The sequence below is a fragment of the Heterodontus francisci genome, chromosome 23 (genome assembly GCF_036365525.1).
Source record: "Heterodontus francisci isolate sHetFra1 chromosome 23, sHetFra1.hap1, whole genome shotgun sequence".
NCBI classification, from domain to species: domain Eukaryota; kingdom Metazoa; phylum Chordata; class Chondrichthyes; order Heterodontiformes; family Heterodontidae; genus Heterodontus; species Heterodontus francisci.
Window position 1 is genome coordinate 40,714,723 of NC_090393.1, and position 18,972 is coordinate 40,733,694.

An 18,972-nucleotide genomic window follows, 5' to 3' on the forward strand; every position below is an offset into this window, starting at 1 on the left:
GACTGGCTAAAAGTGACAAGTTATGCTATGCAGAGCAAGAAAGCCATGGCTTACTACATGCTACCAACATCTACTGTACTTCAATATACTTGACAGGCGTATGGGCACCATGGTAGGTCAATGCATTGGAGGCATAGCAAGTTGTATTCTAGCATTGGAACATCATAAATTCAATCCCATTTCCCGAATTGCTGATCCCTATTTGCTGCTCAGGAATTGGTATCAAGTAAAGGCAGGTATTGCACAACAGGGAGAATCAGCTGGTACAGGACAGAAAACATTGCCTGTCTTTCACCCATAGTAGCTGAATTGGTCTTGCGGACATGGACTCAACAGGCTGAATGATCTATTCTCCTTCCATGTTGTAACCATTCTATGATTTCTAATATGAGAAATTAAAAGAAATGCAATGGCTGGACAGCAAATCACTGAGGTTTATGTGACTTAACCATTAGAGAGAATTTTTTAGGATGTGTAATGTTTAACACCCTAGTATTACTGCTCTATTTCGTAATCACCTACAATCCTCCAAGACCTCTGTGCTCCTGCAATTCTGGCCTCTTGCAAATCACTCCACCTTTGCTGATTAAACTCTGGAATTCCCTCCCTTTCCACCTCTCTCTGCTCAGTTCAGACACTCCTCTGAGACCAAGCATCTGCCCTAATATTTCCTTATGTGGCTCGGTGCCGAATTTTGTTTGATAACCCTCCTGTAAAGCACATTGGGACGTTGATAAAAGGTGTTATAGAAATTCCAGTTGTTGTTGCATGTTACCTAAGGCGCCATGGATGCAACTTGTTCTGGGTCTTCTGCTGACGCCAGGTGACAAGTGAGAGTGATTTGGAGACAATTCCTTCTCGCTGTTCCTTCACAGACTCCTGACTCCACTCATCTCCCACCCCTTACACGATCACACTACCTTTCTACCGAGCAAAAGTGTCGGTGCCAATATGTTCAGGATTATAAATGAAAATTGTGTAATTACCAATTTAAAAAGTCCCAATGTGTATCATCCCCACGCGTCGTGAGCAACGCCGAGGACGATTCACCAACAAACAGAAAGGAGTGACTTCAATTGTGCAACTAATCTGAGATTTGTTGTGTCAGTAAACGATAACCACGTCTCTTGCTTGCAGCCTTGCAAATAGCTGGATACTTTTCTGCATGACGATTTTTACATCAGCGTCTTAAACGGAGGATACGAAGATCAGGTATTGTAATCTGGCAACGAATCCTGAAAACCAACCTTAAATTTATCACGTAATCTGAACACAGCTGGTTACCCAAGAAAAAGCGAAAAATGGTCGTTGGCGATGTTAAAAGATTTGTTATCGGATGATGTGCACTCAGCTGCCACTTCGTGGTATGCGAGCTGCAGGCGGTGAAATGCGAACCGTTTATTCCCTGGGCGATTCCAATACAATGAAGTTTTTCAGAGGTGCCTGAAATCCTTTGATAGATCAGTTATCGACCAGATCTTCAGTGCTGGAGCTCCACCCAGTGGAATATATGGGAGTGATCAAGGCAGCTGCAGCAGCAAACCTTGATATACAATGAAAATACACTGCCAGCCTTGCGTATATAAGTCTTTACAATGACGACGCGAGCCACAGCCAAAAAAAGCAAGATGTAATTTAGAGGGTTTTTTTTTTGCTCTTCCTTTGTGCCAGCCTACCAGCCCGGGGCAATGTTTGCAGGGTGAGCCGCTTGTGGAGATGCGGGTACTTTCAAGCCTGGAGGCAGTGTGTGTGTGTTTTGACACGCCGGCTCTAAATTGCTGATCGCCCATCGCAGCGCTGAGCTCGCCTTTGTTTCGAGGTGTGAAAAGGGTCATTGCGACTGGACACCTCGGCGTCAGGCTTCAAGTGAACCGATATCGCCTAAAAAAAATCAAGTCTTGTCGCTCAAGCAAAAACAAACTAATTAACACCTTCCTATCGATGGCGCCTTACGCTTCAACAGTTGCAGTAAATCTGCCGCCCAGCTCTTGCTGGACTGGTGACAGAATGGATTTGAGAAGGCCACGACATCGACATTTATTAACCGCGCGTGGTCTTCAAAATTGATCATTATCGATATGTGTACTCGATTAGTAGGTTCGATTTCACATACTACATCGAGCTTTGCAGCAGCACGTAATACAATTTGGATTCACTCGTGCAAAATTATAGTTCAATCATCTTTGACAATTAATTCCTATCGAATGGATTTTGTTTTAAAATTGGAAGCAAATATTCTCGCACGCTGACGTTGGAGAGTTTATTTCATACTTTACCTGACTTTGAATTGTCTCCGTTCAGAACAAGTGATTTACATTAGATATCCAAATGGAAGATTTCTCATCGGATAATTAAAGTGTATCTTTTCACACGTTTACTGCTATATATAAATTTGTAACTGGAAAACAACAGGGGAAACGGGTCAAATATTCTGACTGCGTGTCTTAGCCATTTTAATCAATACTTCTCATTAGTTAAAGAAAAATGATCTTCCGGGAAATTAAATGCTTTCAATTCGCAGCGTTACCTTTTCTTTAACGTTCAGGAATTGCATATTGAGCCATCAAGTCGCACATCACTCTGCATATTTATTTGAGCTTCTCCAGACCACAAAGATTTTCAAATATATTTATTGTACGTATTCTAAAGAATGAGTTCTTTGGCAATCTTTTTTTTTTAAAAAACATAGTTTCCAGCATTGAAATATATTTTCAATCGTCCGTTAGTTTATAAATCAGTAATATGGATGTTATAGTTACTTCAGAAAGTGATGCTGTATATTTTATATTTGAGTTTAAATAATTCTTCATCTGGTCAAATAAAGGGGATATTGGTGCAAGGACAATGCAATGTTTATGTCCCACTTCTGACCGTCATCTCCCCCCCCCCCCCCCCCCAAAAAAAAACTACACTTTAATGAAATGATTCTCAATTACACAACCAGACATGCAAGTCTGTAATGAATTTTCACTCAGACTGGCCAAGAAGTGACCTTTACACTCTGCCCGGGTCACTGGGATTATTCAGTTTACTAACCCCTAGATGGCGCTCAGTCACCAGGGAAAGGTTCCTAAACAATCGCCAACCCAGTGGACTGAAATCAGATCAGCGGAGACGCCAGGTGAGTGATATGCTAGGATAATCCAAGTAGTATTGCACATTGTTTACTCTGATCCACGAGCGTCGCTCTGGTTATTTATTAACGTCGCCGTAAACAGATCAGCAGACATTGTTTCCACTTCACATTCTGCTCACTTCAGAAGTTTTTTCTGGCCTGCCCTTTTGAAAAGGGGGATGACTTCTCAATGGGTTGATTTAATCTGTTTCCTTAAACAGTCACAGGTTACCATCCATAATTGGTTTTAAAATGAAACCAATTGCGGCGTGAATTGCATATCATCATAAACAAGAAAACAATCAACGCAGAATACGGGCCGGCTGCCCTTTGGCTTTGCGGATTTCCCTTTTTTTCCATGAAACTGACATTACATATGTTTGTATTTCCTTCTCTGACCCAGCAATTTGCTTAGACCCTTCTTCCTTTTAGGTCAAATACAAACTACTTCGGAATTCCAGAAACATGGGGTTGAGAATGTTGTAAAGGCCTTATGCTTTTCTTCGGCCAGAAACAAAATATATATTATCCTATTTGCCTTTCCAATACTATACAATAGTACAATTATTTTTATTTCAGATTTCCAGCATCCGCAGTATTTTGCTTTTATTTTACTGTACATTAGGAGATTGAAATTGAAATCTCCAAGTACAGAACGAGCTATAAACGTTAACTCTGCTTCTCTTTCCACAGATGCTGCCAGACCTGCTGAGTGAATCCAGCATTTCTTGTTTTTGCTATTAATATTAAAATCGTTTACAAATTCTTTCCTCAACCTGCAAGTGTGAATTTTTCACTATGTAGGAATGGGGTTTTCCTTCAAAAACTCTGTATTTTGCTCATGGGCATTTCATTGGGATAACCTGTTCCAGGGGGTGAATTATCTCTGCAAAATAGGGTGGATATACAACATAAATGATCTTAAAGAAGCATTGTATTCGTATCAAATCAGCCTTGATTTTTCTACTGATATATTGGCGAAGGAGAGTATGTAACACTGGGAAGGGAGGGAGCATATGTGCCACAATGGGGAGGCTATGTAACACTCGGGGGGTTGGGGGCAGAGTATGTAATACAGGAGGGAGTGATGCTATATAACACAGTGGGGAGGAAGGGTATATAACAGAGTGGGGAGGGCGGATACGCAACAAAAGCATTGCCTATGGCCAGAATACTGCGCAGGTTGGTGAAATCTCTCGTGAGAAATTTCAAATCGAAACAACGTTGGTGGACAATTAAAGTGCATAATTAATTGTCAAAAACATAATTATCTCGCCAATCCTATATTCTGCCTACTCTCTGACTGTAAATGTGATTGGAATAACTGGGACAAGACACTTGGATAAAAATTTATTGAAACTTTTTGAGAAGTTCAAAGCGAAACAAAAATAGTACAAGAAAACCAAGAACTTTCAACATTTTATAACAGAAAATATACCTTCATTTATTTTTTTTAACTCTCGGCACTTTCAAGCTGTAAGCATAAAATTTCCATTCACTTTGACACACCAAAGAAAACCCCGAAAGTGTCTTCATTACTTCTCAAGCAACTGGTGAGCTCTTTTTCGTTACTCTAAACTGTAAAGACAGTAGCACTTTAACACTGAAACAATGGTAAAAGCTAAAAAAAATGGCACGTCTTGTACTCAGGTCTACAAAGGTTTTGTTGTAATGTAGCAAGGTAACACATTGCTAGGTAAAATAGTGGTAACGATGACGGCACTCTGGTTAATAAGGAGTTGTGTTGAAATGCATATGACTAACGAACAAAGGCTTGGAGCCTTATATACAGATGTATGTACAACAACAATAAATTAAAGTATAATTTCGAGTATTCTAATTTCAGTATATTTACACATGTTATCAAATAATTACATAAATACTTTATAATAGTCTCCGTTTCTTTCTGTTATTGCATATATATGAAAAGCAGTTTGACATCTACAACCCAAACTACTGATGGTGCCCGGAAACTCCCATCTTCCACTTTTCGGCTACTTTTTGTTGCTAAGTTGGAAAACTCGATAATATCAAGGCTCTACACTAGCATTAAAAAAGAAACCAGACTATACGTGTGTGACATGCAAAGCCCTTTCTGGCTTTCAGATATCACCTTCCGATTAAGGGGAGCCGCTCCTGGTTGATCGATCTTGTTTCGTTTCTAGTCCACTGACCAGGCGCTGGATATTCTGGAGCTGGTTGGGCGTTTCTTTCTCTGAACACTGTTTCGGAGACAGGGAGACGGATCCCGAGGATAGGGTGGAGGACCTGCTGTTCACCTCAGACCCCGAGTCCAGTCCCGCTGACACAGGACTGGCTGCCATGCTGTTCACCTTGGTCTCGCCTGGGGTGGACATGGACGGCACGGCGGTGGTCAGCAAGCTGCTACTGTCCATTCCGGGCACGGGGAACGTGTACGGGCTGTACCTCAAGCGAGGCCGGACTGCGCTGAGGAACGGATGGCGATGTACTGAGGACGCGACAGATGATGGCACTCCACCCGGCATGGAAGCCGCGGCTGCAGCGGCCATGTATGTGTAAGGATAGGGGAAAAGGCTACCAAACGGTGACATCGCAAGACCCTGTCAATGTAACAAGAAAAGTCAGTTTACATTTTCATCAACTACTCCTATTTACCCATAACAATGGTTGGATCCGACTGGATCCCGTGTTTACCAATAAATTATTTTAACAAGAAATAATACTATTTCGTGCAATAGCTTGTGTAGATTTACCAACATGCAATGAAAATGAAAGAATGAGACTAGATACTGTAGAACGCTTTAAACTGCTGTCAAAAGACACACGTTATGCTATTTAAATTGAGTAGATTTCTGACAACAAAGAGGGACTGTAATCCTGTGCAAATATCTCCAATATTCTCTTACACCGCAAGCCAGAGATCGCTCACAGCGACAGCAAGAAAAATGTGAAATGTGACAGAGAATGAAAGACTTAGAGGTGCTGTGATTCTCCCTGGCTAGTCGGGATAGTTTATCTGAATCAATGTTCTACATTTTACATTCTAAGTGAAAGTTTGTTTACTTCAAAGTAAGATATACTGTATCAATTTATCTGGCGTTTAAAATCATTCTCAGGGTATCTTTAAAAACGAAAGTCACAGATGTTATGTGCTCAGTTTTCTTAAAACGCTCATTTCTGGTTTTCAACATTAAAAAATACCGAAGAAAGTAATAATTCCCGAATCTACCATATATTTGTCACACACATATCAAGAGAAAAGTAACTTTATCATTCAAGGGTCAAATAAGACGAGGAGGATGGGGCTTTACCTGAGAGGCCAGGACATGTTGTTGGAGGTGAAAGGGTAGAGTTGCCGCTGATCCACCAGGTAGTCCCTGCTGTGATGAAACAAGACTGTCCAGACCGCCCATTCCGCTGGCGGAGCCCGACATGGAGGCCAGCAGGTGGCCCATACCTGCTGCCATATTTGGGAAGGCCCCACCCATAGCAAACTGGCTGGGGTGCAAGAGAAAGGGATGTCCTGCGCCCAGTGGGGTAAAGAAGTGCTGACCAGATAGGTTATGAGAAAAGGCGAGGTTCTGTAAATGTCCGTGGTTAAGGTGTGGGATACCATCCGTCTGGACTGTCAGAGGCGAATAGGACTCCTTGTTTAAAACACTGGATTCCTCCGCTTTCTGATGATGGTCTCGAACTGGACTTTTGATCTCGGGGCCGTCGCCATTAACGGCTCTAGTGCTTGAGGAAGTGTTTGTCGAGCTCTGTTGCGAATCGGTCAAGCTCTTATCAGTTCTCGAGCTTTCATGTTCTCTAACTCTGCTCACACAGTCCGCTGGCCGTTGATGCGATTTGGTGGGATTGCGTTCCTCCTTTCGCTCCTCGGTGCTGGTCGAGAATTTTCCTGAGTCGTTCCCTTCCTGAATGGGGTCATCTTTACTGTCTATGTCGCTTTCTTCTTCATCACTTTGCAGAGGACCTGTAAAACAGTACAAAACAATAAAAAGTAGAAGCACCAGCTAAAATCTCGTGGCACTTTTCCTAACCATACAGTAACACTGCGGTCTTCGGGAATTGTATATTGACACTTCTATGGCAAATCTGTTGAATAGAGACAATGACAATTTAGGTGAGAGGAATCTAAATTCTGTCTTTTAGGGTTTCATTTCTGCGCCTTTGAAAAAAATAATTAAAAATGCTATTTTGCCACATACAGTTTCACCGAATAAGGAGATTGATAATTCTAATTACGTTTAAAACCTACTAAACCCTACAAAATTCCAGTATGCGGACACAAGTTTTTCGTGACCTAATTCTATTCCAGGGGAATAATAAGTAAAAGTAATAATGTTCTGAGTTACTTCGGGTGTGAGGTGATAAGGATCTTCAATACAAACATACAGCCAATTAATGTGCCAGTAAAACACAAACGTAGTCGCGCCTTATATATAAAAAAAGCAAACAAGCCCCTTGTGTAGGTAACAAAATAGTAACCTTTTAAGTTCGCAGTTCCTGGAGTGGAAACAGCGGGGGACGTGGACTGACCGAAACATTTGAAAGCGGGCTGCTCGCTGGATGAATCGTCTGACGTCCCATTCTCTTTCGACCCCTTCTGCTGTTCTTCATAGACACGGAGCGATTGAATTGCCAACTGTTTTCTGTTTTAAGAAGCAGGGGGACAGTGACTCAAGTTCTTAGTTATCAAATAACTGCCCTTGTCATTTTCAGTTTTATTTCCCACTAGAAATCGAACGCGTTCTAATTATGTTGCTCATGAGATGATGAATTACGCAGCAATACTCTGGGAATAATCTAACATTTGATAACGCCTTCGCATTTTTCTAAACATAAAACAGCTAAAACCACACTAAAAGCAAACATTAAATGTAAGATGAAAGATACAGCACTGTAGCAAAATGCAACAAGCAAACATTAAGCACTCTTCACTTTCTCTTTCTGTACCACTGAGACGGTGATAGATTGTGGTTAAGATCGTGAATATATCCAGGCCCAGCAGTCCACCAATTGCCGAATTGAAATAATCTCACCTTTTCTCTCTTCTGCCATTTCCTGTGTCACGAAAGCCTTTGGCAAATGGATTGTTGTCGATTTTCAACTGGGTTATCTAGATGTAAAAATAGCAAGTTTGACACTTTGCGGTGCTCTGCGACACAATACAGCATCAACTGTAATCTTTACTAAAAGAGCGCAGGTTCCAAACAATGCTGCTGAAGTACCAGTGAAATGCAGAGACTAGACAGTAACATTAAATTACCATTCCATTATTGTTTCCGATTATTATTTAGAGTAAATAAGTGTCGAATTATGTTAAAGCCGCCACCGCTTTATATACTTCAATACAGTCTTCTCCCTCTCCACCTGATCTGTGGCTCTAACGTTTCCTACATCTTAATTCTGCAATCGTCCTATTAAAGATTGGGCCAGGACAGAACACAACCATATTGTAAGAATATATCCGTGCAGAAACTACGATAATTTGAGTTCAGTTTTATGGCCTTTAACGCGATGTATTTGTTTTATTAAATGTGATAACGCAAGGTGCAAATCACGGATCTGGTCTCAGATAAAGCATGTTCGAATCATGATAATCCGCGTGTGAGCCAGTGCACGACAGACATTATCAGGGAAATATAGGGTGAAGCTGATCTGGCGTCACCACCGTAATTTGCCCTCTGTTGACAATAAGTCAACAGTAACTTTATTGTCCCTTCTCATCTTCCTTTCAATAGGCTCGAGAATTTAACAAGATTGAAATCATTGTCCTTTCAATAATGAACTGAAGATAATAATACAAAAAAATCAAGACACCGAGTCTGTTAACGTCGTCTCATTTATCAAGTTAACATCCTTTTCGCTATCAGTTTTATTCTCTCGAAATGAGATTCCTCATAATCAACTGGGCGGCGATCAAGAATTATCAACTCACTGTAGATAATGTACTTAACTTATTCATAACGTTCGCTAACTAGCTAGAAGTGTGATGAGCAGTTAAATACCAACAATAGAGTTCCACGTTCCTTATTTGGTGAAATTATTAACAATCATTAACTCAATTGTTCATCGTCACAGGCTTGATACCTGTACTGGGGGCAATACTCCACTGTATCACTTGACATAAAAACCTGTAAGATTCATCCACGAGCATGCATTGCCTATAAACAGTGCAAAATGTCTCAATTGTTTTTAAATGATTGTAATTTAATAACAGTTTGGAAATCTATTAAATACTATTACCTCGCAGAACAAAATTGACGTAACGCACGGCCCATACAAACATATGCATCCAGGAGAGCGTTGCGTCTGCTGCCGCAACTCAACCCATGCTAACACCGATATTACAAAACAAATCATAAAATCTAAATAAGCCCCAGTATGCGCAGAATATTCAACAGGCATTCTTGTACCTTAAATGAGACTACCATTAAAAGTCGCAATGGCCAGAATAAACTAAACAGTTGGGCTCCAGACAAGAAAAAATAAGTTTCACTAAAGCTTCGGTATAATAGCTACATTGTATCACAAAAGAAATTGACATTCTATATAACAAGAAGCACTACTTTTCTGCAGAAATTACGAACTTACATTTTTTACTCACCTTATCATTTTGGTATGCAGTCACGGCAATGAACTCTGTTTCAGGGAACACATATGTCCGGAAAGTACTATAAGGAAGTTTCAAAATGTCGTTCGCACGAACAATGTGAAATCTAGGTTGATACTTGTGCATAGAGTTCAAAATAGTCTAAAAAAGAATAAATCAAGCAATTACAACTCGACCAAAGTGAGTGCAACTGCACACATGACTGCTCTAGATTCAGCCTGGCTGCTGTTAAATTTAGTGTAATATCGTTTTACTGTTTAATCACACGCTGCTTATTAATGGTTGATCAGCAATGATAAAACTAATAGCTAGTCGAAAAGATTTTACAAGGGACAGAGTTCAGCAGAAGTGTAAATCCGTCCCTCCACATGAAACAGCTGACGGCAGAGTAACCTTTGCATTATGGCCTCCCCCACTGTTTTGAGGACTTGCTAAATTAAGACTATCTGTTTTAGAAATACATTATACATATCTACATATATCCACCTATTATATGTGTTTACCTCTGTCTCTTCATATGTATAGTATATAAGTAAACCGCCACGACCATTCACAAACAATACTGACATGCACTAGAATAATTGAGTATGGTATATGTTAAATAGTAAGTGACTCGTTTATAAGCATAAACAATTTCAGTTTGTTTAGTGGACTGCTTTTTTAACGTCACATTAAAATACGTTGACTAATGGAGCTACTGCTATCGTCATTGTTATTACAGTGGCTGGAATTCTTTCCTCTCCAGCGAGCATAATGCTTCATACACTGCAGATTTGCCAAAGTGTGTTGGTTTTCAAATATTTTCCACTACAAGTCATTGTCCATTACTCCTAGATTTACAAACTGAAAATTGAAAGAATAAGTTGGCATGTGACTAAACCTTATCATTTTCAGTACCATACAAAATTGTAAAATATGATCCTAATGATCAAATATTTGCAATCCCAGTTACTTAAAATGGCCGATCTACACAACACCCCAGGTTTTGAGAACACAGTGTCGATATGCAGCAAATAATACAAAAAGCAAAATCCTGTGCAGCCCTGATGTCAACACAACTTTGTGCGATTTTTTGAAAAACTCCGAATGCGGAAAATATTTTAGCATTTTAACCGAACACGGCTGAGTAAATGCATAACACTCATTAGCTACTATTTGTTTTTAAATCACTCAACCAAATTATTGGAGACTAATTCAGAGGTAAAGAAAATGAAACTTACAAATCCATGTTTATCGGAAATGTTGTTTGTCAGCTTCAGCTTGTGAAAAGTGACGACTTTAGACATCCATTGCTCACCAGTAGCGGGGCTATCAGGGTGAATGTACATTCGCTTTGGCATTTCAGGGTCAGCTTTTCCAGCTACCATCCAGCGTGAGTTGTGGAATTTGTACCTACAGTCATCTGCCGCCACAATATCCATTAACAAAATATATTTGGCTTTCTTATCCAGACCCGTGCACCTAACTTTAAATGGCGGGAACATTCGCCTGCAAGAAAACATTAAGTTGACTTTTTTTTACATTAAACTGTCAGTAATATAATCCTCATGAAAGCAAAATTAGAGCTGGGTTTCTGATCTATTTTTGAGACTGGAACTTTCACTCAGGTATTTACTACATGAAATATTTGAGACAACAAATTTAGGTAATGCTGTGTTGTAGAAGTCTTGCTGAACAGCAACACGGTTCTTTAGATGCCTTGTCAAATGTGTTTAGGGTTTACATTCAAAAAAATCCTGCTCTTTATAAAAGATGCAAGACGACGCTTCTGAACCAGTAGGTTGTACCTGGAGATATTTTAGCCTAAATTTCAATATTTCTGGTATGATTAATACAAGCATGATTAATAACCATGTTACCTGAGTAAGGCCGCGGCTAACTCAACGTTTATGGTTTTATAATTACCAATTGGTGCCATAAAAAAAACTCTGCGTGAGTTAAAATGTTGCCATCACAGGTGTCGTGGAATTAGTCTACCATACGCTTTCCCCGGAGACAAGTTACAATTCCTACCCCCCCACTCCCACCCTTGAGTCTATGGACTATTTTGGAGCTTTAATCTCGCAATCGGTGCACATTATTTACAACGCGGCTGCTAGTTCATGCTTCTATCGCTCAGGTCAAATGAATGGATAAATGAAACTTCAGTAAGTCAGATTCATCAGTCGGTTCACTGCAGATCACATGTGATCTTCCCTATCACAAGAACCTATTTAAATTAATTTCATTTGCATTTATTACAATTAAATATTTCGTTGAGGTTAAGCCCTTATTAGTCTGGATTATTTCATCGCATAAAGAATGGTGCAGACTAAAGATTTTGGAGTCTATGGCTGTGCTATTTCAATAAATAAATGACTACATGTATCGTGAAATGAACTGACGAGACAAACTGTATCACTAAAATGGATCATTATACAGGAAGTGTTAAATAAGCCCTCGGCAGACGACAAGCTAATAAAATTGACTGCTTTTCTCAATCAAATCTATTTTGCATGTTTTAAATCATACAACGCAGTAATACAACACATATTCTCTTGTGTCAGAACTAATCACGGCTGGATATTATAAGAACTCGTATGATCTCCAACCAGTGAGGCTGGCATAGAGTCCTGGATTGAAAAAGGCGCTGTACCTTCCAGATTTGGTGATAACCATTTCAGTGCCAGACTTGTGAAATTGATCCCACAAATCTTTAGCTTCGAGTATAACTTTCGGATCGTCTTCCACTTCTTCCTCGGGCTCTAGAGTCTTAAGAGGCCTCAGATGCGAGGGCTGGTGGCCCATTGCCGATAAAGCGATCCCGGCCTCACCTGCGCTCACAAGCTGATCCATAACGGGCTTGCTCAGTCCGCCCGAGAGTGCTAGAGCGGCCGAGCTGGTCGGAGGCAGGGCGAGAGCCGGGAAGAAAGGAGGATGATGTCCCAGCACAGCACTCATCGCAAAGTCCGGTGCCCGGTGAGGTAAGAACGGATGATAAGCCATACTTGTCCCCGGAATAACTGGCTCTCTCATCGGTAAATTCATCCACTCCCCAAATCTCTGTCGCACGGTCGCTTACAAGCGCATCATTATTATTATTATTTTTGTCTTCACATAAACTGAAAGTAAGACTGGTTGGCGGTGGCAGAGCCGAGACGCATCTCCCCAAACAGTCAACTCCGATCTTTCTGTATGTATGTGTGTGTGTGTATGTGTGCGTGTTGCGAATAGCTGAGCACTGTTGATTGGCTATTTGACGCTTTCGGACCAATTGTGTGGCTCCATAGGCGTGGTTTTGACAACTAAAGCCGGGGATAGATGAGTTATAAAAAGAAGGTGTCGGAAACTGTAACGTACAGCGAGCATCACTACTTCAGCCGTGTGAATATGTCAACATCATTGGGAAGGGGGAGGGAGGGGGTTGGGGGGGGGGGTGGGCACCAGCCAATGGAAAGGCGCAGGGCCGCCTCAGGTGGCTTCACCCACCATCGAATACCAGGAAATCAGGCAAAGAATCATCTGCTGTCTGCAGGCAAGCCGGAGTCTCGGCCAACAGCCCCTTCTGCCCCATTCTCGCCATTATATGTAATTCCAAAACATCACTCCTCCCTTCACACTAATCCGCCGCCGCCTTAAAATGCCAGAGCTGGCGATTAGCATTCATTTTTATTCATGGTGATTCGGGGTGTTTGTGTTATTCGCTTGTCTTGTCCTTTCCCCAGGCTTGCTGCAGATAGAGATCGCTGCATTTTAATTTGGAAAAATAAGGCAAAGCCGTGAGATGTCCAGTGTCTTAATTTTATTTGTTTCTTGGCGATGCTTTCAACAACACACAAAAAAGCCTCATTTAACGAGGTGATTTAATTATCAGGACATGGCGCCTAATGGGCTGCTGCAGCTTCAAGTATAAGGACACTGCTTTTTTTCTCTCCTTTGCTCGCTCTCTGAAAGCCACTGGGAAAAAAAGTTGTAACTGAAAAGCAATCACATCGGCTAAATGCACGGAGATAGGAGCGGAACATCTAAAGTGATTAGCTCTTGTAACATTGCATTTTTGACGCACATGTTTAAGGGCGCTTGGCGCCAGGCTGCTGACGTCGAGTTGTAACTAGCGTCTCGTATCACTTTTCGGTTTTTTTAAAACCAAAATATCGCCTCCCTGATCTGTGAGTATATCCTGACGAGAAAGTCGCTCTGACCACTACCAATCTCCGCGGTTGTAGCTTGCGATCTAAGGACGTTTCATTTGATTCCCGTTTTTTTTTTACTCTCTCTCGTGTTGTGAGCCATTGATTCCCTTCTTAAACCGCGGATGCCAAAAGCACGGCGCTTTTCTGACCTGTGTGGAGATTTGGAAGCCGTCAGATCCACTTCAAGGCGAGTTCCCTTGAACCTATATGTGTACATTTTTGTTTGGCATCTAGACAAAGGGAAATCCCATTCAGATTTGTGCTTTAAATTGAAACTATCGGTTTAAACATTCCTTATAACAGTTTTTTCTCTGCCAAAAGAAAAAAAACAAATAGCCGAATCATGTTCTGATAAAATAATATTCATATTCTATATTATTGTGTTGAAAGTTCGAGCAATAAATATTTACGAATTTGCGTTATAATATAATGTTTTGAAACGTTGCACTAACTTCCGCCAATTATGACTGACCTCCCAGGCTAAGCACCCTAGAGACTCGTATTATGAAGGGAGGGTGCACTAATCTAGGATCAAAAGCAGGAAGGTGCGAACTCTCTTTGTCTCTCCTCGCCCGACTCATTCACCCTCCTGTGTGTGATAAATCTACACTGGCGCCAACTACGTATAGGATGATTAATTTGCAAGCAAACAAAAGGGAATTGATGGCTAGCCATCTTAGTTAAACATTCGCCAATACCGCAAGCTACTTGTTAGCCGTCAGGGCTTTAAAACCTAGTAAGTGCACTGATGTGAAAATTAAAATGGCTTTGAAAGCATTTACGCCAGCACCGAGTCGCTCTGTAGTGCCTCTGCAACCAGACACCTCACTTCATTAGCTGTAAGCAGACAGAGCTATAGCCCGAAATGATACAGAGGTTTGTTGATTACTGTTTATCTGAAAGAGGCGGGCACGTTTACATTGGCAAGTTTCGTGTAAATATTCTCTTAGCATGTGTGAGGTCCAGCTAGTGCCGATTATATGCTTATTCCTTTTAAACTTTCAGACACATTCGCGAGCTATTTCCAATTTAACCGAACGTGTGACTAAATACTGGTTAAGTTTATTCTGTGGTAGCTACTTTATTCTGATGACGACCAGTTGTAATTAAGTAACCTCTAGATTTAATCTTTTTTATCAATAAATACATGGTTAATAGAATTCTCTGTAGTATGTGGATAATCCAAATATTAAAATATGAATGGATTCACATGCGTAAAATAACTCTTTTAGGCATTATAGTATGTATTGCAAAGTTTCTATTAAACTGATAATCTATCTATCTAATAGATGAATAGATCTAATCAATGTGCGCCGTATAGTCTTGAAGTATCGGAGATCGTGGTGCAAGGCAGCCGAACCATGCAATCAACACACATGCTTATACTACATTGTAGCAACTGTCAGCAATAATTTATTGTGGATATTCCCGCTTAGTTTATCATTTGAAAGAATTACATTTTTCAACGTACATAGTTTTATTCTGGCAAGTAAAGGCAATGGCTGTAACTGTTAGCATTTTCAAATGGTATTTTGCTGTATGAGAAAGTTGCACTGAACGGATAGCAAATAGCAGTTTGCATGCAACTCGGATTTGGCCTTCATATTTGGATATCTTTATTGTTCCCCACTCCCAATCCTATCTCACATTCTGCCCTCAGTCAGTCCATTCATCTCCACAGTCGCTACCCTTTTCACTATCCGTTGCCATTTATTACAATTTTCCCTCCCCTTATCAAAATAGCTCCATTCATTGTGCTTATAACCACATCTTTCCTTCACGACATTTAATAGATTTTTAAATGGCCTTTTCCTATAACTAAATATACCATAATGGCTTCCTCCTCGTACCCAGCACTGTAAAAATAGCACTCTCTGATAAAGTTCATGAACTCATTTTCTGACTTCTGTAAGTAGTATCCTGCTCAGATTCATAATAAAGCGATACAGGTAAACTAAGTTTGTGGTCTCAGCGCTGTTCTCTTGACAGCCACTTCAGTTATTGATCAACTAATTTAGTGCTGTCGGAGGAATTTTGTGCGGATCGTCAAAAGTTGTCTCCTTCCCGACAGCATTATTTTTAGGGGTTATAGACCGACATTGGCGCCAGCAGGTTTACACTGGTCACAAACCGCCGCACGTTACGTGTGATCATCCGTTTGTCAATTTTCATTTAGGAACATGTTGCTGGCAAAATAGCTAAGTAGCCTTCGGATAATGACCAACTTCCTTTTATCTAAGACTAACAGTCCTAATTACATTTTTAACCAAATAATGATTTGGACTTTGCGATGAGATGTCAGTCGAAAATATTTTTTCTTGTGGAAATTAAACTAATTGGAGTTTCCGTGGGTAACTTATTCTAGGTAGCTAACCATTGTATCAATGCTTTCTTTGTGTGTGTTTTTTGCTACAGAAACGCTGTATAAAGAATGAGCTGATACATTAAGAACTGCCGACAACATTATTGGTGATGCGTTTCTTGCAGATCGTGTATGACAAGCCCTACCACATTAAAATACAAGGTGACTTTTTATCTCATTTTACAATCAAGTTGTGTTTTATTGTCGTACCAGTCAGCTTGGGCTGAAGTTCTCAGATTGTTTTTTGAAGGTAAGTGACAGGAATATGCATATGTGTGTGTATATATTTTATAGATATAATAAAATCACAGCGTAACTCATTATTGTGATAATTTCGAGGATGTGCTCTCTATGATAGAAATAATTAAATGAACCTTCCATGATGCACTTTTGGTTGGGGTATTAGTGCTCATTTGCATTGATGCGAGCCCAAACTGCACGTGGCCTTGTAGACATTTGGTCTTTTTGAACTGACAGCAATTATTGGCGATTTTTTACTAAGCAAATTTTAAGCAGATGTGATGCAGGTTTTAGGCAATCAATACTTGTCTTCTTCGACAGGGGTGTTTAAAGGCATTTTTAACAGTAGGGCATAGTGAGTATAATAGGAGTGACTGATTTTGCTGCAGATTTCCTACGAATATGTGTGCTTTTTAAACTAGCTGATTGAATGTTAATCACTTTACATAAGTAATCAGCGAGCATAATGCTTAGTGAAATGCAATTACAATTTTGTTTTGTGATCTGGATGCCTTTCAGTTCCATTTTACTGTGTAGTTTGCTTACGATCATAGTTCTGCCAAGTTCTTTAAAGATTAGCTTTTTCCTGACGTTCGCTGGCGCTGACATCTGCAATAGTTTTCTGCAGCTTCTCTGAAAAGCTTCAGCAATTATACATCGCGAATGGTGAAATATTAATCTCCCCGTGACTGTTGCATGTCTGGAGATGTAAATAACTGATGCACTCTGAGCAAAACCAAGACCCCGCCACCGCCCTCACCACCATTACCCCCCCCCCCCCCCCCCCCACACACACACACACACAAACAAACACCAACTTTGCACAATATCTGAATGCCCTTTGTTCAAACTACAATTTGCATTATTTCATGTGTGTATATATAGAAAGCTCAAATATTTATATTACCTCTTGGGATACCGGACAATCACAATTATGATATTTAACGATGATGGCGTTGATAATAAACAAACAGTCGCCATTAATAAATCTGGCCCATCTTCGATTGGAGGGAATTTAGTAACAACGCACTTAACCGTGAGGTACGTTATCGATTTTCCAGTAAAGATACAAGAAAGAATAGTTTAAGAAAAGTTTGTGTATGCAACTATGGTTCATCTTTCATGTAGCTCAAATTTGTGTTTCTGTTATACAAGTGGAATGCATAATTTATTAATAGATCAACCATAGCCTCCCCGCCTGTGATGTTTTTTAATTTTCGAGGAATTATGAGCACTGTTTTTCTCTTTCTAACATACGCAATAAATGTCTTGTCATATAGAAAAACTTTATCGACCTAAAATTGAATAGTGATTTTTAGATGCCCTCGGCATTTTTACAAACCGAAAAACTTATAAAAGCCCAGCCAATTATGTGTTAGCAATTCCAAAATGCATGCACCCCACCAATGGTACTGTTCAATATTGAGACAAAAGTTGCACGGCAGTAGTAAAAAGCGTGATATCACTTGTGTTATTTTAAGCAAACACTTCCTGCATATAAATTGTAAAAGAGTGATGTTTAAGAAATACATAGACTTGGTAACAGTTGAAGCTAAATTTACTCTGGTTTCATATAGATGCTTGCCTGATGCAGCCTAATTTGTTTGGGAGTATAGCAATATTAAATGTGTTTATCTATCTATCTATCTATCTATCTATCTATCTATCTATCTATCTATCTATCTATCTATCTATCTATCGGAGTTTTCCATTCATCTGTATATATTTTTTTATTGTTGACATATAGGTAGGTTCTGTTCATGCTTTCTCATGTCCAAGCGCATTAAGGAATAACACGCTGTTACAGCAATGAATTGCTGCAATGCCCATTGGTGTGGTTGAGGGTGGTGTTACCCTATGGTTAATTGATAGGCAGCAGTGAACCCAACAAACTATATAACTTAAGGTCTATTTCTTTAAAACAGTCTGCCACATTCTTGCCCAATACTCTACTTTCCATCAAATAATATTATTGTGTTTGTGAAAGTACATAGATATTCAACTGTTAAAACGCAACACGCATTAACTGTTGGGTATCAAGAGAAGAGATCCTTATTTAATAAATTTATTCAGAATTGTTTATTATACAGTGGTAGAAAATAATATGCTTAATATCATCTGCGATCATTTGAAGAAAAAAGGACCGAATATTTGAGTCTTATCTACTGTGGCTGACTGCATTTTGTTCTTTTTTTGGGGGGTAAATATTGCCCAGCATTAATGTTTCGCCTATCCGATTTGAATGGATAAGTGAATTCAATGATGTTTCAATGTAAATGTCTTGTTATTTCCTTTTCTTTAAAAGAACCAGAATTTAAGCTTGAATTTTAATATCTACAGATTATAGTGGCATTATGTAATACATACTGTACTGTTTATACTGTATGCATGCATAGATGACTATATTTTTAATATGGAAAATGACATAACTTTTCAGAATACTTCTCAAATATGAAATGTAGCTGTTTCGGTTGTGCAACGT

General features: G+C 39.8%; 1 protein-coding gene and 1 long non-coding RNA gene across 3 annotated transcripts in view; one reads left to right on the forward strand and one right to left on the reverse strand.

Annotated features, from left to right (window-relative positions):
• Nucleotides 1-4,469: 4,469 nt before the first annotated feature.
• tbx3a (T-box transcription factor 3a) lies at nt 4,470-14,118 on the reverse strand. 2 transcript variants are annotated; one of them, XM_068055154.1, is made up of 7 exons: nt 12,352-13,052; nt 10,937-11,204; nt 9,711-9,857; nt 8,143-8,219; nt 7,589-7,752; nt 6,409-7,073; nt 4,470-5,697 (listed from the first exon to the last, which is right to left on the reverse strand). In XM_068055154.1, exons 1-7 carry the CDS (start codon nt 12,741-12,743, stop codon nt 5,236-5,238), a joined length of 2,175 nt encoding a protein of 724 aa, XP_067911255.1. In that variant the 5' UTR covers nt 12,744-13,052; the 3' UTR covers nt 4,470-5,235. The 2 variants fall into 2 exon arrangements, with proteins under 2 accessions (XP_067911255.1, XP_067911256.1); XM_068055155.1 differs by lacking the exon at nt 12,352-13,052 and adding an exon at nt 14,038-14,118 and having other exon boundaries at nt 4,471-5,697.
• LOC137382760 (uncharacterized) overlaps nt 13,879-18,972 on the forward strand; it is a 78,950-nt gene continuing 73,856 nt past the window's right edge. The window contains exons 1-2 of the long non-coding RNA XR_010977278.1: nt 13,879-14,075; nt 16,304-16,412. This is a non-coding gene — a long non-coding RNA (uncharacterized lncRNA). The remainder of the gene's footprint in view (nt 14,076-16,303; nt 16,413-18,972) is intronic.

Bases quoted from the DNA above. Each gene is read 5' to 3' on its own strand.
- tbx3a (XM_068055154.1), bottom strand. From the start codon at position 12,743: ATGAATTTACCGATGAGAGAGCCAGTTATTCCGGGGACAAGTATGGCT. The intron at 11,205-12,351 runs GTACAGCGCCTT...GTTTTCTTGCAG, and splicing joins GTTATCACCAAATCTGGAAG to GCGAATGTTCCCGCCATTTA. The intron at 9,858-10,936 runs GTAAGTTTCATT...ATTCTTTTTTAG, and splicing joins TTTCCGATAAACATGGATTT to ACTATTTTGAACTCTATGCA.